This window comes from Colius striatus, chromosome 1, assembly GCF_028858725.1.
Source record: "Colius striatus isolate bColStr4 chromosome 1, bColStr4.1.hap1, whole genome shotgun sequence".
In the NCBI taxonomy this organism is placed as follows: domain Eukaryota; kingdom Metazoa; phylum Chordata; class Aves; order Coliiformes; family Coliidae; genus Colius; species Colius striatus.
This window is the reverse complement of record NC_084759.1, coordinates 53,555,697-53,578,923: the sequence shown is the minus strand read 5'-3', so window position 1 is coordinate 53,578,923 and position 23,227 is coordinate 53,555,697. Positions and strand designations below refer to the sequence as shown.

Below are 23,227 nucleotides of genomic sequence, written 5' to 3'. Positions count from 1 at the left end.
AAGAGCTGCTCTTTTTTTAAGCACCTTGTTGGCCACCTACCCAGATTAGTGAGCTACAGATGTTCCCCCCCCTCTCTTCAGACCCTGCTCCTCTTTGGTGTGGAACCCCCTACCGTGAAACTCTCTTCAGGTCCTTTCCTCCAAGACTCTTTCCACCCAACCTCTCCTCTCACTGACTCCTCAGAACACAAGGGGCTGAATTAATCCATTTAATGAATCCCTGAATTTATCCCTGGGGCCTTGGATCTTACAGTAGCAACAAAACTGACCAAGATTTCTAAGGTGAAATGAAAAATTGGCTTTGTAGGGACTTCATGAGAGAGCACTGAGATAAAGGAATCAACTGAAATTTAGTTACATATTAAATTCTGTCAAATAGTGCTGCTAAAGCTTTCATTTAAATCTGAGAGACAGTAAAGCTACAGATAATGGAAGGAAGGAAACTTTGCTTCCTATAGTGAAAAATATCATGAAAATCCATTTCAGGAGGGGTGAGACCAATCAGCAAACATCTAATGGCAACAGCTGGATGGTGTCAGCTCTTGGTCTCCAGTTGCAGAACTTCATTCAGAAATGCATCTATAGAAAATTATATGGTCTTGTCCTATTACCTGAACTCAAAATACGTTATTTCCATTGCAGACATTGATGTCATCCAATGTTTTGTGTAGCAGCACTGCCTCTCCCACCCCAAAAATGATGTACAGAGTTAAAGGATGTTTTCTCTAGAAAATACAAGCATCCCTTCTTATAGTATGATTATTTGGGGGGTGAAGTATGGATGACTTATGAATAATTATCTAAGTATCTCACAAGTTAAACACAAATCACACTGTAGTTCCTAAATATTGGGTCAGTTTAACTTTTAAGGCGTGCTTGAGTTAAAACACAGACTGGCCAAGAGTTGTGTTTTCTGGTCAACAACATGATTCATTTTGTGGGTCTGGTTGTGTAAACTGACAGGATGATCCAGCCAGGCCTAACAGCTGCTTGTCCTGCTGACACTCTGATGTTCTGCTCTTAAGAAAAAAAGCAGTCTGAAAACACACTAGCGATGAAACTTCAGCAGACACAATGCAGTGAAAAGCTAAAAGGTTCACTCGGAAATGTCAAGTCTCACAGCACAAGCCTGAAGTTTCAGAAGAAGAATATCTACTGTGGAAGTACAAGGAAAATAAGTATTGAAGAGATGGTTGAGTGGTTCTTGTATGCTCTGAGCAACACTCACAAAATTCATTTCATTCAGTGAGAGAGGGTGATGCTGTGTGTCAGGCAAATTCAAATCCAATCTGAAGAGAGACAGAGGTATATAATTCAGAATCAAAAGAGCTTTCACCAGCCAATCAAAGGCTTGAATCCTAGCTGGGTGCAGGATGCTTGTATGTTTGTTGTTATCTTTTTATCTTAAATCAGGTTACATGCTTTGAAGGCACATGTTTCTCTGTAGTAGAAAGGAGCACACACTTTGAATCAGAAACTCTTTTGTCCTGCCCTACTTCGCTTACCAGCTGCCCTTAATACTTAAGCTAACACTCCTATTTGTCTACCCCACATACCTGCTGGGAGTGCCCTGGCTTGGCAGGTGAGAACGAATCTGCCAGCCTTGGAGAGGGATTGCACAAGGTCTGACAGTAAATCAGCACCAAAACCGGGATTACAGCGTGTGTTTCTCCTCTGCCGGTCTCTCACCTGATGCATTGCACAGGCGGAACTCAGGGTGTGTGCTCCCTGCAGCACGTGGTACAAAGGTTAAGGCTGAGGGCTGGACCCACCAAGGTATTTCAAGGCTAGAAGGGATGGACACATCTCTAAGTGCAAAACCAACACCTCCTTGCAACTGTCAGCCAATGCTGGTTTCCGTGCACACCTACACTTCCAGAACTGAAGTTCCCTATTAAATCCAGTCTTTACACAAAAAAATCAGCCTTTCACTTTCCCTGAAGAATCAGCTGTGGAGGGAAAGAGCAGCATGATGGCAATGGATATAAGGAGGAAGTGGACGAGTGTTAAATCCAGCTCAGTGGGGATGTTCCTTCTCCCAGTGGATTGCATCTGCTTTTGACAGATGTCAGCTTGGGGCTTCTTTTCCTTATTGGCAATCCATCTTGCGCTCTCCTCACCCGTGAAATACAAGTGAATGTAACTGGCTCTACAGAAAAGACAGTGCTATCAGAGTAAACAAACTGAAAACAAACCACTCTAAGTTATTGACCTCAAGTTATGTTTTCAGCAAAAATGAAAAAACCACTTTCTGGCAGAAGTGACTTTATGATGTTTTGTGTACCATTAACTCAATTGGCTACATCTGCTATGTCAACTTTGTGTGTTGCCAAAAGAGCTGCTAGTGAGACAAGAGGGTTTGGCTTCAGTTTGAGACAGCTCCAGGTAAATAAAGCTTACATAGTCACTTTATTTATGTACAGGTCTCTGTTCTAGTTCCAGCTCCCCTGCTTCCCCCTCCACCCACGTGTTCCAAGTGTGCACGGACAGACCTGCCAGAGAAGCCAAGTCCCTTCTGGGCGATGAAGCATGAACTCTTTTCCTCTTTCTGGGCAGGAATACTTGCCAAATAAATGCTGCTGAGCTGGACTGGCAGGCAGGGTTGCTAGAAAACTTCCCTTTCACCGTGTGTCCCTGGTCTGGTATAGCAAACTTCTGAAGCACCAAGCTGATCTTTGCATGGCACTTCAGTGAGCATCTCAAATACCAAACCTAGTATCACTTATGGAAGGACACAGCACCTGGCAGCTGTATTGCTGGTGGTTGAATGCAGGTGAACTGCTGCAGACCTCTTCTCAGAGTCCCCTGGTGCCCTTTCTCTCTGAGTTCCCCATCTCCTCCAGACCATGCCATCAATTATTTGCTCTGCTAGCAAACCACGTCTTCAAGAAACCAAGCAAGACACAATGCTCTCAGAAAGGTCACAGCAAATAAATTCTGGTTTTGTTGTTATCTGTATGTTCACAGGTTTAGTGTGATGCCTCATTAGAAAGTACAGGTCCTCTGTGGAAGGCTTTTGTATGCACCAGCTGACTCACTAATCTCTTTCCCCCCCCCTCTGTATTCCTACCTGGAAGGTGAGGATAAACTTGTCTAGGTCTTATCTTGGAAGGACTACTTGCTGGGAAGTGACTTGTGTTTAGCTACCATCACGAAAGCCAAAGAAATTGTGGTTAAAGAGCAAAATGCACCAGTCTTTGCTCATAATGGAATTAATGCACTACCTAAATCAGTTTTCAGCATCCTGCCCAATACTGGCTATCCCATGATGAGCTACACACCCTTGCAATTTCTTTCTGTTTGTTAACATTTTTTCCAACCTAAAATAGTAGGTCAAGAACATCCATTAAGATTTATGAAATATAGTTATTCTAAACAAATAGTGACTTGTCTTCATTTTCTTTAAGACACTGCAGTCTTAATTCATGTTGTTAGTCCTTAAATGATCAATAGTTATTACCAACTATTCCATGTTATGGATTCACCTCACCACCTTCTCTGAAATGACCGTGTTCTTCCTGCCTACAACACATGAGGAGACAACCTGACTGACTTGCCTACAACCTTTAGTTGAGGGATATTTTGTGGCATTGAACTATTGACAGAGTAAAGTATCTGTCAATTAAAATTTCCACCCATATGGCCAAGCAGTTAGTGCCAGGATATGGGTTTGGAATACCGTGGCATTTTAACCTGCACAGTTTACAGAACTCACATACTGTACTTTCTAACCACCAGCTGTGGTTTATAATCAATTGTTCAAAGTTACACTGCCTGGGTTTTCTCTAGTAGCTTGAAAATGCACTCCTGTGAGTTCAGAGCCTGGCAGAAGGAAGCAGAATCATGTCTTCATCTTTATTCCCTGGATGTTTAACAGCCCTGCTGTCCTCTGAGCTCTCCTAGAAAGTGAGCCTTGCTAGGAAACTCAAAGCCTCTGAGCTCTGTCCCTCGAAGGAGTACAACCACAAAATAGCCCTGCAGAGGCCAGACTTGTGGCATCAGTTTGCTAGATGAAAACAGAATCCAATATATCTCAGAAGCAGATGTGAAGCAATTGTATGGACCTTTATTTCTCTTCTTGGGACAACTTAAAACACTTGTACTCATCAGGGTGAATTCTTTGCTGGTATTGTTAGATTTCTGTACTTTTTTCTTCATTTTTAGTTTAAGAGGGACCTTGAATAATGCAAGATAACATGAGCAGAAGCCAGGGTGATCCAACTAGCCTGTTTATCTCAAATTGCTGAGGAAGAAAAAAGGGGGTAGTTCTTGCTTAATTTCTGCTTAATTTCTTGATATCTTCCTGCTTAATTGCTTAATTTCTGCCTCCTTTCTGTATATCTCTTATTAGAAATAAGTAAAGGCCTGTTTTTTGTTTCCACCAAATGCATGGGGTTATATAAATTGTGCTTGGGAGCAAACCAAAATTCCCATTCATCACTGCTTATGCAAAGGGAACAGACCACATGTTCAGGAAAGAAACGACACCTTATCAGCTCAAAAATGGTGGTATCTCAATTATTTGTGTCTGTGAATGAGCTATTAGTGATTTCAACATTCGTTGCTACACTATAGGTTTTGCTAGAGTAACCATAATTGAGAAACACAACACTACCTGTGCTATGGGACATATCTATCTATATCTATATACCAAAGAACTGTGATACGTAACTAGCATCAGCTGTGATAGTGGAGCTTACACAGCAAGATTGGTGTTTCTTACAGGAGTATACGCTATAAATGCAGCTATAAACACTAACTCTTCCTTTACCTTAAGAATTTATCCATGGATTTTAACAGTCAAGAGTGCAGGTAAGTGCTAAGAGGGCAGAGCTCTTTTGAGCAGATCACCCCCCTATAGACATGGTTTAAGAAACTTGGGTTCAACCATAGCTCTACATAGCTCAGAGCAGTCCTCCTTTAACACCTGAAGTGCTGACTGTAGATAGTCCACACTGCAACATATTGCAATGCTTGTTTGATTCGTACCTAAGAAGAAATCAACCTGTTCAGCAGCCAGGTAATTATTAAGTGCACGCTGCAGGACCTTTCTGTTTCCGCATTCTGAGTACATTCAGGTCTTGGGATTGTGCACTTTCCCCTAATCTTCTCTTCCCTAACCTTGCTGGCCTCTCACCCTGACTTTTCGTCTCATACTAAACTTCCATTTGTTTCATGTATGTAGTTCAGTGAAGTAGATGCATGAAGTGTATGTACATGATGTCATGTTGATCAGCATCCTCCCAGCTTTCCCTGTAGTTTGGCAGCACACATAACATGACATGCAGGATGGCCATCTGCTGCGGGCAGACCGAAGTGATCAGTGAACTGGGTTACGAAAACATAGACTCTCAGAGTGGTTTGGGTTGGAAGGGAACTTAAAGATCATCTAGTTCCACTTCCCCTGCCACGGACAGGGACATCTGCCACTAGACCAGGTTGCACAGAGCCTCATCCAACCTGGACTTGAATAGCTCCAGGGATGGGGCATCCACAGCCTCTCTGGGCAGCTCATCAGAAGCACCACTTCATGGGAGGGAAGCGGCAGGTGAGCTGTCGTTAGAAAGCGGGTACCACACGGCAAATTTGTGGTTTTGCTCTCGTTTGGCAGCGGTACTCGGGAGAAACTCTGTCTCCCTAGCTGGGAAGGAGGGGGCGAGGCGGAACGCTGTCCTCCACACAGCGTGTAGTCCGCTTACTCACTAAGTTTTGCATCGTGCCGTTGACATCAAAGGGACAACCTGTGGCGTTAGCATTGCGCGGCGCTCAGCTGAGCTCACAGCGTTAACGGCCTCTGCGCTCTCTCATAGCCACGGAAAGGACAAAAAGCCCCTAGCAGAGAGTTACACTCCGGAGGGGGAGGGAAGGGCTGGGACCGGCTGCCAAACCCTCCCCGGCGCGGGTCCAAGCCGGCGGGTCAAGGGCGGGTGAGCCCGGCAATGACTCTCCCGGCGATAAGCACCCCGCTGCCCCTGCCCCGCTCCTCCCCGCAGGTGCCTTCTCCCGCCCCGCCGTTGTCCCGCTCCCCTCCGGCCGCCTGCCCCGCGCTGCCCCGTCCGGCGGCACCGCCCCGCAGCACCCGCGGCCGGGCGGGGCCCCCGAGCCGCCCTTAAAGCCCGTCCGCCCGCGGCCGCCTCCTTCCTTCCCTCCATCCCTCCAGCTCCCCCGCTCCGAGCACCCCGCCAGGACCGCGCCGGCGGCACGGGTAGGTGCTGCGGGGCGGGAGGGGGTGTGGGGAGACAGCCCGAGAGGTGGCAGGGCGCTGGATGGAGGGTCCCCGAGCCTCCCACCTCTGACCCGAGTGCCTGTGCTAAGCTGTGAGCAGCCCGTTGAGGGGTACCGGGACCTCAGGGCTGGTTCTGCTGCTTCGGGTATCTTGTGGTCCTCTGGGCCGTCCCCAGCTATTGCCTCCTTATCAGCCCTTTTGTTCTGGCAATGCTATAGCCCAGATTGTGCAAAGCTGCCTTGCAACGCAGGGGAAAGCCAAGTGATGTTGCTTTAGCCTCTGTAGCGTCTTTAAACTCAACCTCTAAGCTGGTAAAGTTTATGTTAAACTTTTAAGACATGTGGAGTTTAAAATCCCAGCACAAGTTAGATATGGTGTTTCTGACAGCTGTTAAATAGTGCTTTTTCACAAGGCTGTTTACCTAGGCTTGACCTAATGAGTGTTGTGTAAATACAGAGGAAGACAACTGGAAGATTGAGATAAGGGCAGGGCCCTTTTAGCTAGTTAATCCCAAAGATTCATTCTTCTCTAAGCTGGAACACTGTGTAGCAAAGGCATAAAGGATGCTTTTGTGTGGTGTAGCTCTCCCATCACCTTGTGCTGGACCCTTGGTCCTGCCGTGTCAGCATGCTGGTGTGCCTCTCCTAGCAAGCAATTCCTGAGCTGGGGAAAACTTGTCTCACATAGAGGAGGAACCTGAGGTGTTTCCCCCAAACAATGAACAAGTGTCACTGTGTCTTCATCAGGCAAATCTGTGCTTTGGGGACAGGCAACCGTAGTGCTGAGCAGGCAGAGCTTGGCAGTGCTGCTACCCAGAGGGGCACCAGCTTCTCGCTGGCTGGGGCAGACAGCTGGGAAAATGCTGATGGCTCTGGGAAGAGAGAGAAACCTGATGCAGCTGGGTCTGCTCATCATAGGCTTGCTTTGATGATTTCCACATCATTATCTTTCTGGAAGAGTGAAGCATGAAGCAGGGACTGCCGGAGTCACTTGTCCTGACAGCAGCAACATCCTTGTGTAGGTGCTGTAAGGCTGCTCCAGCGAGCTGAGGCAACAAGCTTGGCTGTGCCACGGGTCAGGTGGTGGGAAAGCAGGCTTACTCTGGAGCCAGGAGCATCCTGGGGGAATGTATGGCTGTGTACTGACTTAGTCTAGCCACAAACATAAAGTATTTCAACCAGGTGAAGTTGCTGTGATAGCTGCAAGGGCTCACATCTTGTGGACTGTGAGCTGCAAGAGTTGCAGTATCCTACAGCATTGCTGTGACTGCAGGGAACTGTGCTGGTGGCATCTACTGGGGAAGAGGTCAGAGCCATAAGCCTGTCCCCCACCTTACCTGCAAGTGTGGGAAACAGAGGGTCACCCACTAATACATATTTAGAGTCAATCTTTAAAGCAAGAAGGGCTTCAGTCTTTGTATTGCTTAAAAATATTGAATATCTTAAACAAATACAACATGCAAAACTGTTTGGAGCTTTGTTTTGAAAAATGAGAAGCTCTTCAGTGTTTCGTGGTGAAAATGAGCAGTTCTGCAGGTCATTCATTGTGTGGAGAGAACGTGACATACTGAGGGTTGTCCAAAACAGGGACTGCTCCAGTGTGCCCCTAGCAAACCCCAGCTTTACCTCTGAAATCAATGCAAAATGCTGAGTGCTTTGTGCTTTGGCATATATAACCCTGAAACTGCTCAAGAGGCTAGTTGCTTAGACAGTTTAGGTACCTGCACTGAGATGTTGGCTTTAATGACATCAGGAGTTTCCTGACTGTGGCTGTGAAAGGAGAATAGAGAGGTCAGGTCAAAATGATTGAGAATTAAGTGTGTCTCTTTAACAGTGACATCAATCAGTGTCGTCTGGAAAAAAAAATACCTCTGTGATATACCCTGTGTAGGATTTCCTTCAGGGTAAAAGGAAAAAAACCAACCAACTACAAATTCCTTGATTATTTTTTATTTCCCCCCAAGGCTTAGCTAAAAGGCAGGGGTGAGCTGCTCCAACTGGTGTCCCCTCTACATGTTATGAAAAACTGGCAGAATGATGTATGTGCAGACCTGCTTGAGCAGGAGGGTTGGACTAGATGATCTTTACAGGTCCCTTTCAGCCCCCAGCATTCTGTGATTCTGTGTGTGCTGGAAAGATCAACAAACAGAAATAATCAAGGTGTTGTTATGAAGAGAGTCTTTTGCTAATGCCCTGGTATCTTTCAGTGTATCTGCTCCTGTGAGTTATGTAAGGGACATTATCAAAGATTCTGGTATCTGCACATGCCCTGAAGTTGGTGTGTTAGCACGTTCTGAATGTTACTTGTTTTCTGGGGTAATGTATCCTTGAATTACCTGCATAATGCTACTGTCTGTATCCTTTGTGAAGGTGGTTGCCTACGGCACTGAAGGAAAGAACCAGATTTGTTTGTTTTAATAAGTTTTGAAAGTGACTTTAGTGTTGTGTCAATCAATATGGCATTGCTGTCAGCTGTTTTCATCTGTTGTGAACTATGGACTAAATGATGTTCTTGGCAAACAGATTTTTCTTATAGAGATCTATTACAGGCACACTTCATTTGCAAGCAGGGATTTCAAAGTTCACATCTTGTACTTGGTCTTATCTTAATGATAATGAACTCATTCGTGGTTTTATAGGAAATGCTGACATCCATTATGTGGGCACGGGGTCTTTATCTGAAACAATACAAAGTCAGCCTTTGAGCCTGTCCCCTCAGCTGAGCAAATCATGCAGTACACTGCTTGGAGGCTGCCAGGAGCAGAGAATCTGCTGTGAGCAACTGGAACTCACTTCAGGGCTGCAAGCAGCTGCCTGCTTGCTGACCTCGGTGGGATCCCTGCTGCTCTTCCAGGGCTTCCTCAGTTAATCTCCGGGTTATGGGAATACCTGCTAACATAGATCACTCCATGGGGCTGTGTATTCAACTCTCGTGAAGTCTGAGCTGTCGTAGAATGGTAGGGGTTGGAAGGGACCTTTAGAGATAATGTAGTCCAACCCCCCTGCAGAGCTATGGGAAGTTTGTCCCTTTTTGGACTTGGCATCCACCCCTGGCAGGGCATCTTGAGTCTATCCCTTACTCTTGGCTTGTCTTTAAGTTCCTCGAGAGTGAACTGAAACAGGATTCATCTTCTATGGGTGGTAAGGTGGTCTACCACCACCTTGAATGATGGATGGTGAGCAGCCATAGTAGGATGAGGTGCTTTGTTTTATCAATCCCTTTTGATTTTTCTTTTCCCCTGGGAGTGTACATGAGCTTACACATAGCCTGAAAAGCAAAAGGCTATCAAGTGAAGTTTTTCCAGATAACTGTCTTGTACCATGAAAAGTTCCTTTTGAACCAAAAATTTACTCATCCTGAACAATACTGTGTTTGTTTGATGATTTGTTTCAAGCTGAACTCTTCCTGTGTCTTCCAGTGGATTTAAAGGAATGTTGCTTATTAGTTTCCATTAATGTACATTTCTTTCCCTCCACAGCTGCAAAAAGTATGAGTAAGAGCAAGTCAGTAAGTATTCTTTTCCCTTATAAGAGATGCTATATTCCCTGTTCTTCAGTTATGTTGTTTGGGTGGGCACATGCACACACAAAATCTCCTAGAAACATACTTTAAAAGTATAAAATGATGAGTTCTTGGCCAACCCACACAAAGCAGCCTGCTATCTTACTAGATCTCAGCTAAGCATTAGTCTGAAGAGCGTTTGCTGAGTGAGCAGACTTGGGTGGGGAGAAGGGTCCCTGGAGCCCATCCTTCGTGCTGCTGAGTTGTCATTATCCACCCACTCTCCCTTGGGACTCTTGCCTTTCAGTGTTAGTTCTTCCTATTGGATCTTTGAACTGTTAATGACACCTGTTTCAACAGCCTTTGCTTTTCTTATCTTGCAAAGGTTTTACTCCGTAGACTTTCCCCAGAGCTCTCCCACAGCTTAGTAGCTTCCTCAGCAGCCAAAGTCAAAGCTGTGCAGGTAGGGTGGTGCCTGGCATCTCCAGGGCAGGGGAAGGTTGCAGAGCACACTATAAAATATGATCTTCAAGTTACCTCCTCGGTGGTAGAGCCGGTGCTTCCTGCCTGATGAGGATCACAAAGGAAGATGTTTCAGTAAATGTGTGTGTGCGCACATGTGTAATGCAGCAGAGACTTAAGGGGACAGTATAATGCAAACTGAGAACAGTATAGGTCGTATATTATCAAAGCATAACTGTGTATTCTCTTACTACTTGTGTCATCTTAGAAAAATGGGAGGATGTCTGTTACCTTGAGAAAGAGCCTGTGGCTTCCTCCTATGTTCCCTGATCACACTCAGCCCCAGCTGTGACACACAGATCTCTGCTGGCCCAGGGGCAGCCAATAAACCCCCTTCAAGCGGCTGTTGTGCTGGCACTTGATGTCTCTGCCAGGCACACCAGTGCTAGGGACTTAAAACACAAGCCCCTCAGCCTTGGAGGAGCCATGTTACATCCCCAGATCTGCACTTAACACCCTCTTAAACAATAAGCCATTGGCAGTGTGATGGTGTAACACTAGAGAAGTTGGTGAGATCCCCAAGAAAGTCAACAAGATTTCAGTGAGGCTTTGTGAATTTCTGGTGGGGCTGGGTCCCACCAGTCCCTGGGCCAAGACTGCCCTGTGCCCCCTTCTTTTTTTGTTCTCTGCAGGCAGGCCAGACATGGGGAAAGCTTTGTTGTGCTCTAGTTAGGGACAGTCTCGTCTCCCTGTTTAAGTGATACACAATTACATTGCTAGAAACTAGTCATGCCAGGTGGATTACTGTTTTAGGGCCTAACCCAGCAGCTGCAGAAATCAAACCTTTTTAGTTACATCTGTTAGGTACAGAGTAAACCTTCAAGGTGTGGTTCTCCATCCATCTCCTCAGGAGCATGAACTCTTGCATGGCTTGAGGAGATGGTACATGGACAGTGCTGGATAGCATTATTCTGTATTAACTCCAGTCTACCAAAGGCTGTGTCCAAGTCGGGGCTAGTCATCTAGACCTCTTGGCCTCTTCAACTGAGGGAAACAGGCACCCTCATGTGAACCTTCATGCCTAATTTTGGGGTATAGGTGAATGGTCTTCCTTTGGATCCACCTCTTTCTGCCCGTGGAGATAAATCACGAGTGACAAGCTTTTATTTAGGCCTCTAATTTTCATTGGTTTAAAGCTGGGTGAGTCCCACCTGTCACTCATCACAGCCAAAGCCAGATTCTTTCAGTGAAACCTGCTTATCAAACCATGGGTGAGATGTGCACTGTACACTTGGTTCAGCTGATAACAAAGTTCAGTGCTGTTCAGGCTGTTTGGACATCTTCACAACTGGGTCAGAGTCAGCAATATTCTCACCATTCTCATTTCTCTTTCAGTATTCACAAAAAGCTTGTTGTAGCGCTTGGGTCTCACAGAGTGTTGTGGTGTTTGTTAAGGCTCTGTCCAGAGCCTTTGCTAGAGACTCAAGCTCCCCTATTTACTCAAATCAGGCAGGATTTTCCTAGTAAGGCTTTGTTCCTTTTGGTCTACAAAGCCATTTTTCACATGAAATGCAGGCTGATTTGATTCCTAAACCTTCACAACATGAAGACAAACAGTGCCACTGCTCTCCTGTCCATGTTTCTTAAGTTTAATAATGCTTTTACCTCTGAGATTCTATAAGGCTTAGTGAAAACCTGATTTTTGCAACTTGCAGAATTAAATCCATAAAAAAGGGTTAAAGGGAATGATTATGTTTGACCTCCATTCCTAGTAATTCTAATAGAAATGTTATCAGGCATTTATCTACTAAGAAAAGTAGGAGATCAGAAGTTAAACTTCCAGTTCTACTGATTATGTCAGATTTGTTCCTGGTGTATGGGTTGGTTTTTTTTCCATTGTCTCAATGGCAAGAGCCATGTCACGAGCTGGATGATGATGACTGTGGAGATGCCTGTAACCACTGGTGAAGGCTCAGTAAATCTGTCAGTTAATGTCATGCTACTTTACATTAGGAGTGAAGTCAGTTCTATTAGCAAGGCTGAAGAAATGAAGGATTCTTCATCAAGCAGAATATTTCTAAGGATAAGGAGCATTCCTGAGAGATTTGTTTGAATAAAATGTTTAAATCTTTATTTGTCTCAACTAGAGATATTTAAAGATGGCTCCAGACTTCTAACTGTGGTGTGCTGTGGGCTTTTTGTTGGGTTTGGGTTTTGATTTTTAACAAAAACTTTGTCTTTTTGCATATTTTTGGATACCAATCAAGGTATTCTAAGGGTTAGATGCCAAAGACTTCATATGTGCATAGAACAGCGCTTGAAGGTCAAATATAGAATGGCTAAAGGTCTCTTGCAAAGAGCAGATGAGAAGTCTGTAGAGCTCTGGGGACCAAGAGGGAAAGTGGGAAGTGAGCTTTGGTTCAGGTAAACCAGTGTTATCCCACAGGAGCCCATGCAGCCTCCTAACCCCAGAATACCTACCCACTCCCACTGACCCTGTGCTGAGCCTGCCCAGGTTGTGGGTCACAGGCAGAGATGCTAGTCAGTGTTGCACAGTCCTGGGCTCAATGCTGTCTCTCTTGCCTCCAGCCAGGCTGCTTTGGCTACCCCTTGAGCATCTTCTTCATCGTTGTCAATGAGTTCTGCGAGCGGTTCTCCTACTATGGCATGCGAGGTAGGTACTGTGTCTCCTCATGTTGACCATTACTCACCCAACCCTGGCTTTTGTTGGTAACCCATTGTTTTGTTGTTCTTCCTACAGCGGTGCTCGTTTTGTATTTCAAATATTTCTTGCAATGGGATGATAACTTGTCTACAGCCATCTACCACACCTTTGTTGCTCTGTGCTACTTGACACCCATCCTTGGAGCCATCATTGCAGACTCTTGGCTGGGCAAGTTTATGTGAGTGCTTCCTTAGAAAACAATCAAGAATTCTCACTGGAGATTGGTGTTACTTAAACCATCACCTAAAGCAGCAGCAGCTCAGAACAATGGTTTCCGAGCTGCTGTTGGCTGTTCCAGGGTTGTGGGGTTGTTTTATTCTTCAGAGTTTTATGTTTTAGTTGGTTTATCTGAGACCTGAAACTGCACTAAAAGTTAACAAATGTTACAATTCTGCTAACAGTTAAGGATAGTAACTTGCTTTCTAAACACACTGCATGGGGGTTTTTTTGTCATTTGGACAAAATGTAAGCTAAACTAAGGAAAGTATTCACCAAGCTCTGAAAATAGATATTGGAGGTTATAATTACTTTGAACTGCCTCTTTACCTGTTGCAGGTGGCCAACTAATTAGTCAAATACGGTGTTATCTGGTATGAAGTGGGACTTACAACATGTTCTGAACTATTCTGTTGTTTCTGTATTGCTTGACAGCTCAGTGAGAGGTTTTACTGGATTTTATTGAGTTACAATTCACCTTTCAATGGTGAATTCTGGGTTTTTACCTGTGTTCTAGTTGCTCAGCAAAGTACTGCTGAATCAAGTGCTTGGAGACATAACCAAATTATTTCCAGCAGCCTAATCTCGCTGTCCTTTACCAATGTCATGAACCTAATAGTGTTTGCTTTGCCTGAAAAAAAGCACAATAAAGATTTTATGGAGGAATATGAGTCAGCAATGTTAGTTGACTTGTCAAAGGTCTGCTAGAGATTAGCGATGAAGCTGGCTGTGCAGTCAGGGCTGCACCATCTTCTGCCACCATATTGGAAGACTCTGGGAGCTTGCAGCCTACAAATATTGTGCACTCACTTGTTTAGATGGAATTATTCAGTTGTGAGGCTTTTTAAAGTCTATTTTGGCTTTTACCTGTTTAGTAAGATGAAGCTTTGCAGAACTTGTCCTCTGGTACTTGTGTGTACTAGTGCCACAACTGCAAGGTCCTGACCACCAGACCCTTAACAGAAGCTCAATACCATGATTCAGGGCTTAAAAGTGGACTATAAGCTTGGCAACTGAAAAACCAAGGTTTTGGAAAAATCATTGATTTAATGCATAGATGCTCTAAAATACAGCAAGGTGCCATGAGGAACACTTAAACAAGAATTCATTTTAAAATCTATAATGACAAGAGGAAGAGGTATTACCCAAGCACTGTTAAGCATTGTTATAGGAGAGATTCAAATCTTCCACAGTCCACTTTGTGCAATATCTGCCAAGGAGCATGCTGGGATGTGCTCACATACTGTTAGATGTGAAGTTCTGGAGGAGAATAGTACAGAAATCATGATGATATTTTTAACTGGATATCATCTATGAAGTGCCAATGATGTAAATGTTATGGAGTGTCTTTCCCAGGATGCTTATGAACCTCACAATTGAAGTAAAAATGTTTCTGTCTTGGTCAGCTCACATTTAACTTCAATTGGAAACTTTCTTCCAAGTTGTTAAGAAGCTAAAGTAACTATATGAAAGTGCTATTAAAAAAAAAAAGTTCTAATTTATCCACTGAATATTGCTAAATAGCAGATTTACTCTTGCCCCACTTTGTATAGGGTTTGTTTTGTTTTGTTTTTCCACCCTATTACAGGGAAGAGTACTTTTAAGTCACAGAAACCTTGTTCTGAGAAGAACTCGGTCAATGGTGTGTTTCCTCCTCCAAGCGTCTGGTACTGGGGTGCTCCAAGCTTGCTGCAAGGATACCTTGCCTTTGTCAAATAGATTTGGATTGCCCTGGGTCTTTGAGCTTTGCCCTTCAATGTCATAGGCTGCACTGGGCTTGAGACTTCTTCTGCAAACTATACGTTTAAAAGTTTGGATTATTGCATCCTATTTTCCTGGTTTTCCTCAAAACTGGAGACCTGGGTCTGAGTCTATTGAATGGAGCCCCAACCAAGGAAGTGGATGAATGTGGATTAAACTTATCACATACTTACACTCCAGCAAAGTTAAAATGGAGCAAGCTTTTAATGTGCACAAAAGAGGAATGAATGCTAAATGCATGGGGGTGGAGACTGATGATTCTGTAGCATTATTTTCCTAAGCATCTCCTGACAGAGAAGAGTCAGTCTGTACTCTTCAGTGCTGCTCTCACTTGGCTAGGAAATGGCCTCAAGTTGTGCCAGGAGCAGTTTGGATTGAGTATTAGGAAAAAAATCTTCACCAAAAGGGTTGTCGAGCATCAGAATGGGCTGCCCAGGAAACTCTGGAGTCCCCTTCCCTGGAGATATTTAAAAGCCATGTAGATGAGGCATTGAGGGACATGGTTTAGTGGTGAACATGGCAGTGTGAGGCTAGTGGTTGGACTTGGTCATTTTCAAGGTCTTTTCCAACCAAAACAATTCTATGATGTTGGTACACTTAGAACTGAGAGTGGGATAGTAGAGGTTCACTACAGTCTTTTTTGGGGCAGTTTCCATGTTTAAAGTAGATTTCTTTTTTTGGTTTTTTTGGTACTCCTGGCAGCTAAAAGATGAAAGAACATAGAGAGTATTCAAACAATGTTAAAATCAATGTGAATTGCGTTTTCCAATATTGCAGAGTAGATCACTTGAACTACACCAGACATGAAATATGATAATGGCATTCTCAAGTTGGTTATTAAGAGGGCAACCACTGAAGATATTTAAATATGTCTTCTAACCTGGTGATATCTACAGAATCCGTTTATCATCTTCCCTTGCCTAACAAAACAAGGCTATCTATAACAATAACAATGGTAATAATAACCCAGAAGACCTGTGACAGAGGTATGGTGGACAGATTTTTGCAGTAGCTTGTGGTAAGTTGAGTCTGTATCTGTTAACTACACCTCTTTATTAAGCATCTTCGAAATGAGCAAAAAAGCTGTATCATCCCTGCTTGAGTGTATATAACTATGTTAACATACCTAAAAATGTGTCTCCTTTCTTTACATCAGGACCATTATCTCCCTGTCTATTGTCTATACGATTGGGCAGGCAGTCATATCTGTGAGCTCCATCAACGACCTGACAGATCACAACAGGGATGGCTCTCCCGATAGCATATCAGTACACATGTGAGTTGCCTTGTAGGTGGGTTTTTTGTAGGTTGATGAAAAGTGGGACAACTTACACTGTAAATTTATGCTGCTTGAATTTCAAATGTCTTTTTTTTGTCTTTTCTTCTTTCTCTTTTCTCCTTTGTTCCAGTGCTTTAGCCATGATTGGCTTGATCCTCATTGCACTTGGTACTGGTGGAATCAAACCTTGTGTGTCAGCATTTGGTGGAGATCAGTTTGAAGATCATCAGGTAACAACGAGGACAAGGACAAGAGGACATGGGCCAAAGCTGTGTGCGGGGAGGTTGCATGATTGAAGATTAGGAAGAACTTTTTCACTGAGAGGGTTATTAAGCATTGGAACAGGCTGCCCAGAGAGGTGGTGGGGTCACTATCCCTAGAGATAATCAAAAGATACATAAATGAAGTGCTGAAGGATACAGTTTAGTGATGGGTCTAGTCATGTGAGGTTAATGTTGGACTCCATCTCAAGGCACTTTTCCAACCATAATGATTCTATGAATGCCTTTCAGATTTTCAATTGTAGATATACTTACCAATATTTTACTATTATACACACATTTAGGCATGGCTATTACTGCAGTGTTTCCTGAGTAGCTGGAGGAGGAGACAGATAACTATTTGTCTTGAATTGTGTGAACAAAACCGCTGCTTGCTCAATCTAGACTGATCAACATGGTGGCCAAGCCTTTCCAAACATCTTTTTGTTTTTTACTGCAGGAAAAACAAAGAACTAGGTTCTTCTCTATCTTTTACTTGTCCATTAATGCTGGAAGTCTCATATCTACTATAATCACCCCAATTCTCAGAGGTAAGGCCACGCATTTGTTTATAAGATACTTAAACAGTAAAGGATGAGTGTTGAATTGCAGTCCAGTCGTGTTTAAATAAGAGATTTGCTCTTGACACATTGTGGAGTTATTTGGCAAATAGTCTTTGAGTTTTTGTGTACATCATCCAACTTCTTACAGGTAAGGTACTGTCAAAAACAAGCCAGTTTGAGATCTGAATTGCCATTAGGATCAGCAGTACTAGATCTAAAGAGACACGCAGAAGCCCAATGTATGTTTTAATTCCACAGAAGTGCAAATGTGGCACCTCTTCCAGTGCCTTTGAAACCATCACACGAGTAAGAGTTGTAGTGTTTGCTAAGAAGGGAAGATGAGAGAGAGAGAGCCTTCCAGTCTGCAAGTGGAAACTGTGCTAAAGTATGCCCATGCAAAGTGTGGAAGTGTTTCCATGTGCATAGCTACATTTATCCATGTGACAAAGTAAGTCATGTTTGTCATACAGCTAAAGGAGAAAAAAAGTAAACAATTCACTTACCCATATATGTATGGATCTGCAAGCTTACACAGATGGTGCAGTATGGATGTGCTTGGCAGGAGTTTGAGGAAAGCTATTTTTCTCAAAAGAGAGGAAAAAAACATGTGAGCTCTGGAATAACTGTAAAACACTAGACTGAAATCCTGGCCTTTGGATTTCTTTGCAACAGATTATGTAGAAGCATTTTGGATGTTTGCTTAATGCAAGTTCTATCCTTTCACAACATAGAAGAAGATATGCATAAGGCACAACATGTAGTTTGTTTTTATGCTGATACAGGGTGAAAAATACCTTGGTAAAATAGACAAATTCAGCTGAGAAAGTGACACCTTTATGTCCAGTAAAGGTTTAATCAAAAGGCCAAAACAACTAAATCAAAACATTAATTAGATTAAAAAAAAATCAAACTGTAATTCTCCTGTTAGAATTATGATGAAAAAGGTACCAATTTTATTTAGTCTTTTACTTTTCCTTGTTAATAGCTATGTCCACACGTTGAGTATCATTTCAGGATGCATACATGAAGTTTATAAAGTCACATCTGTGACTACTGCTGGGAAGAAAACAGATTAATTTAATCCACCAACAAACAAACCCAGAAAAACTAAAAACCATAACAAACAGAAAACAGCATGGTACAATGAAGAAGAGCACAATTAGTCCTTTAAGACCACCTTTCCCCCACCCCTACCCTATTACCAGGCTCAGAGCCCTGATCCCAGTGTCTTTACTTCCTTCCCCTCCACCCTGCCAGCCGAAGGGAGGATTCAGTCAGTCCTTTTCCTCAGGGCAGGTGAAGTCCTCCCCTGTCCTTCCTGCTCCAGCACAGGATCCCTCACAGGCTGGGCAGCCCTGCAAGGGCCTCTCCACATGCTCATCCCAAGGGCTGCAGCTCCTCTCTGCCTCCTGTGTGTGTCTCTCGGGGCCTGCAGGCTCTCCAACACGGCCTGCGCCATGGCCGCCTCCTCACACAGCCTCTCACCAGTCTGGATGCACTCACATGGAGCTGCTGGTGGCTCTCAGTCCTGCCATTGCCCTCCATGGGTTGCGGGGGTACAACCTGCATTCTCACCACAGGTTGCAGAGGGGTGTCCAGTCTGTCACTTCTTCCTTCCTCCTTCTCTGACTGTGGGGTTCGCGTGGTCACCTCCATCTTGTACCACTCCTTCACCTCCTCTTCCATGGCAGATTTCCCTCTCGTAGAGGTGCCAGATTGATCAGGCCAGGTCAAAGGCAGGTCCACCTCAGAGCTGGGGGGTGTTTTGAGAACTCCTTACTGAGACAGCACTGCAGCTCCCTCCCTCTTTACCGAGCAAGAAGCAGCTCTACACAAATCCATGACAGTGATACGTAATTCCCCTTCTCAATAATGAAACGTAAGTTGGATACTGATTATCCACTCTGTCAATAACCTCAGCAGAGATTTTAATTGTTTTGTTTTCCTTGAGTAGACAGTGAATGCAAAGAATAAGAAACCCTATATAAAACACTGACAGTGCTCACTGAGACTTTTATCTAATGTTACTTTGTACTTCAGCTCAAGAATGTGGCATTCATAGCAAACAGCGATGCTACCCACTAGCTTTTGGAGTTCCTGCTGTGCTCATGGCTACTTCCTTGGGTAAGTGAAGCTGCTTCCATCTTGCCGCTTCAGTTCTAGACATGATTAAATGGCAATGATCTCATAACAACAAGCAAATGGTAGAACTCCTCCAGGTGTCAACCTCTAGAAATGCCTGATTGTTTCTGCAATTTTTTACTTAACTTTTTTTCTTGAGGGAGGGGGATTAATCTGAAACACTCACTCTAACAGAAGAGACTGATGGTGCTGGGGAGAGACATGAATATACCACTGACTTCTGTACATTATATAATTTACTGTCTATATTTCTTGCACTACTGGGGTGTATAATTAAGATCTTCTAAACATAGTGTGGGAATTCTGAGGGGGGAAAATGTGGGCTTTGGAAACAATGTGTAATCTGGGCTAGCAAACTGTTAAAGCTAGTTCTGTGCTGGAGAAATGACATCTAATATGTCGCTATTTCTCAAACACCTGCATTTTTACTAGCTGTGCTACAGGTCACTCCCTAAGCCTTTCACAAGCAGCACAAAGACCAAGATACTAGAGCAGGGTGGGAGTATCAGCAAGTACCACAGAATCCCTCATGGGCCTGATCCTGGTTCTTCATGGCCCTGACTGAGACCACATAGGGTGAATCTCCAGCTACGAGTGCTCCCATCTTGCCCCAGGGCACAGGGTGTCTGTGGGAGTTTGCCTGTGTCCTGCCCCGCACATGGAGAGTGAAGCTATGGAATGTGCCTGGGTGTGGGAGCTGGGGACACCTCGGCCAGTCCTGTGGCTCAAGCAGAGCCTCACGTGTCCCCACATGACACAACCTGCAGTGTCCTGCAATCCTGAAAAGAAGCCCATAAAGCTGTCTTCAATGAGTGCAGCAAGGCGAGAGCCAAGGTCCTTAAGTGATCCTTGTTTTGCCCAACCCTCATTTAAGTTAATGTCCCACTGAGGACCTGCCCTAAGAGTTTCCAGACTTAGTCATTTATCTTAAATAGAAGCAATCTTCTGGTATTCATTTGACTTCTTTTACAGTTTAACATGCCAATAAGCAATTACATTGCTCCTTAGAAGGCTTATTCCCACTCTGATGCAACTTCTTGACTGTTACTGTTTCCAGATCAAACTGCCACTATTTTCAATTAACCTTGAGTTGCTTTTGGTTTCTGTTTGTGTATTGTAGTTGTGTTTCTAGTTGGAAGCAGAATGTACAAGAAAGTTAAACCTCAAGGAAATATAATGATTGAAGTTTCCAAATGCATTGGAGTAAGTACTACTTGTATTTCCCCAAAACCTTGGCAGCAGTTTCAAAAACTGTTTGGTAAACTTGCCTAGATCTGTCATCAGGAAAGGTTCTGAAGGGTTTTTTACCCTTTTTGTTTTTCCTTACGCAAGGCTTCTTACTGACATCTCCACATTTAGACTGCCTTTTTATTTACCTATATTTTGGTTAATATGTGAATTTATACATGAAGGAAACAAAGAAAGATGTCAGCAATGTCTAAAGTTTTTCCCAACTTCTGGAAATCATTCCATTCTCATTCATGCACCTCTTTATGCAGCCACGTAGTAAGAGACAAAACTTGCCTCAACCCAAGCCAAGAGAAGAGCTACTAGTCTATCTTATCACCAAGAATGTATTGCTTATTAAAAACATGTTATTTCCAATGCAGAGGTATATTGATTTGAACATCCCAATTTTGCAGTGCCTCCACTTTGAGATCAGGGGATTTTTTAATTTCTGAGTTTCTTGATTCTCTGTGCATATCTACCAGCTTGTTATAGCCCAGACCATTGCTTGACTTGTAAGCACCATCAAAACCATATCTCTATAGATGTCTTTGGCCCTTGCTGCCTCTAAGGCCCAGCTCAGCCTTGTGTGCTATTTCATGCTAGAAAGTCTTACCAGTTTCTCAGGACTACATTTGTGTATATTCAGTGTCCAAGGTATGAGGATTATCAACAAGATGGAGTATCTACAAGATTTCTCATAGTGAAATGAACTCTTACAGCCATTTGTCTCTGAAAACTTATGCATAGGACATTAGTCTATTTATTGGTGTATTTCAGTAGGCAGGTCTCCTTCAAGTTTCTAACAGCATTCCATACCAAGAGAGACTACTCTGAGCTGTTTGGTTCACCTAATCCTGGGTGCACACTCCACTGGATATGCAGTGTGAGGCCTGAAATGCAATATTCCCGCAGAGGCTTAGAGCAGTCAACAGAACCATCTGAATATTAAGCAGTGTCATCTCTAATCACAAAACAGCTTAGAGCATTCATGAATATTTGTAATGCCATTAAGCAAAATTCTCTCTCCTCAGTTTGCCCTCAAAAACAGGTTTCGGCATCGTAGCAAGCAGTTCCCCAAGAGAGAGCACTGGTTGGACTGGGCGAGTGAGAAGTATGATGTAAGTACTGTGCCAGCACTCCTACATTGTGACATCCCCTGACACTCAGCCTCCCTTCTGTCTGCTCTGATCCTTTGCCTCAAGTGCTGGGCAAAGAGTTTTGGGCCACCCAATCACTTAGAAGCTAATGATATGGCCAAAACTCAGCACTCCCCTGGGACTGAAGGTCCCAAAGTCCTCTGGGAAAAAGCAGAGCTGTGTTAGTTGGTGCTCTGTTTAATCATAGAGTGCCCAGAGAAATTCAAGAGAGATGGAGAAAAGATTAGTTCCTTTGCTGAACTGATACAAGCACCTGTTAGTTTCTGAGTTGGTAAAATAGCAAGTGTTATCCTTGTCTATTTTTTCTTTCTCTCAGTAAACTGACTTTGAACAAACTTGTACTGGTTTGATGCCTGCAGAAGGGAAAAAATGGACATGGTATTGATTGTCATAGTTAATGAGCAGGGCCATAAATCTTGTCTTGAGATCATACTGCAGAATTATGTTGAGGAATCTCAGCCTAAGTAGATAAATACTGCATCAGTACAAACTCCTTACTATGACTCTCAAAGCTTTGTGTCCCATAGACCTTTAGCTTCCTCTCCACCCTGCTATGTTGTAAGCAGCACAAACCTTGACCCATTCTCTTTATTTTCCTTTTTGCCTGTGTGCATTTTTCACGTGTGAAGTCATTCCTCAGTCACCTGTTGCTCAAATGCCTCCTTCCTAGGACAATCAAGAGGCACAGATCTCTCTGGTCTTAGCGTCACCTTTAACCAGCAGCCCTCCCCACACCCACAAGCTGACCTTGTGCATTTTAACAGAAATGAGCAAAAGTGTCCACAACATGCAAAGTTTAGGATGTGGGTAAACTTTACACAGTGTGTCTTTGCCTGCTGCTCTGCTGCAAATAGAAGCCTGCACTTGGCTGTTTGTTTGTGTTTTTAATCAAATCCTCTCGTGTAATTCTTGTTTGCTGCAGAAACGACTGATTACTCAGGCTAAGATGGTGTTGAAGGTGCTTTTCCTTTACATCCCTCTGCCCATGTTCTGGGCACTTTTTGACCAACAGGTAAAGTAGAAATTGTTTAGCTTTTCAATCAGAGCTGTACCATGTCACTCTATGTACTCTGGGGTCACCAGACATTAAAAGTGCCTTTGGAAGGGTGGAAAATAGTTCTTTGCAAATTCTTCAACCTGGTTCTAATACAAAGGAGTAATTACTGATGTGGTGTTAGTACAGAATGTTCTGCAGCCAGCAGAAACTCAGTAAATCTGGACATGCCTGGGACTGATTCAGTGACTCTCCAAACCTTGTATCAGCCAGGACTCAGAGAATAAAACAGCAATTTAAAGCTTGCTTAGTTCTAACACTTCTTCCACTGTCAGTTTTGAGAAGAAATGTAGGCTTCTAGTGTAAACACTGGGCAGAATTAGGGCTGAAATACCTGGATGCCGGTTTGTTTAATCACTCAGACTTGTTATAAACCTTTCACACCTTCAAGCAGAAGCATAAGCCTATAATTCCCATTCATGTGTTGAGCTGAGTGCTCAAGCCTGCTTTTGTAGTTAAGTATCACAGGCTCATAAAATGGTAGGGGTTGGAAAGGACCTCTAGAGATCATCTAGTCTAACCCCCTGCTAAAGCAGATTCCCCTCGATCAGGTCACACAGGAACGCATCCAGGCAAGTTTTGAAAGCTTCCAGAGAAGGAGACTCCCCACTCTTTCTGGGAGCAGCCTGTGCCAGGGCTCCCTCACCCTCA

At 43.7% G+C, this 23,227-nt stretch overlaps 1 protein-coding gene across 1 annotated transcript in view; it reads left to right on the top strand.

The window, feature by feature from the left end:
• The first annotated feature begins 5,289 nt into the window (after positions 1–5,289).
• SLC15A1 (solute carrier family 15 member 1) overlaps positions 5,290–23,227 on the top strand; it is a 29,374-nt gene continuing 11,436 nt past the window's right edge. Inside the window, exons 1-12 of the mRNA XM_061997387.1 lie at positions 5,290–5,359; positions 5,994–6,371; positions 8,865–9,055; positions 12,779–12,863; positions 12,951–13,092; positions 16,048–16,167; positions 16,301–16,400; positions 16,891–16,981; positions 19,034–19,117; positions 20,256–20,338; positions 21,397–21,483; positions 22,445–22,534. Of these exons, the coding sequence (XP_061853371.1) occupies positions 5,290–5,359; positions 5,994–6,371; positions 8,865–9,055; positions 12,779–12,863; positions 12,951–13,092; positions 16,048–16,167; positions 16,301–16,400; positions 16,891–16,981; positions 19,034–19,117; positions 20,256–20,338; positions 21,397–21,483; positions 22,445–22,534 (1,521 nt within the window). The remainder of the gene's footprint in view (positions 5,360–5,993; positions 6,372–8,864; positions 9,056–12,778; positions 12,864–12,950; positions 13,093–16,047; positions 16,168–16,300; positions 16,401–16,890; positions 16,982–19,033; positions 19,118–20,255; positions 20,339–21,396; positions 21,484–22,444; positions 22,535–23,227) is intronic.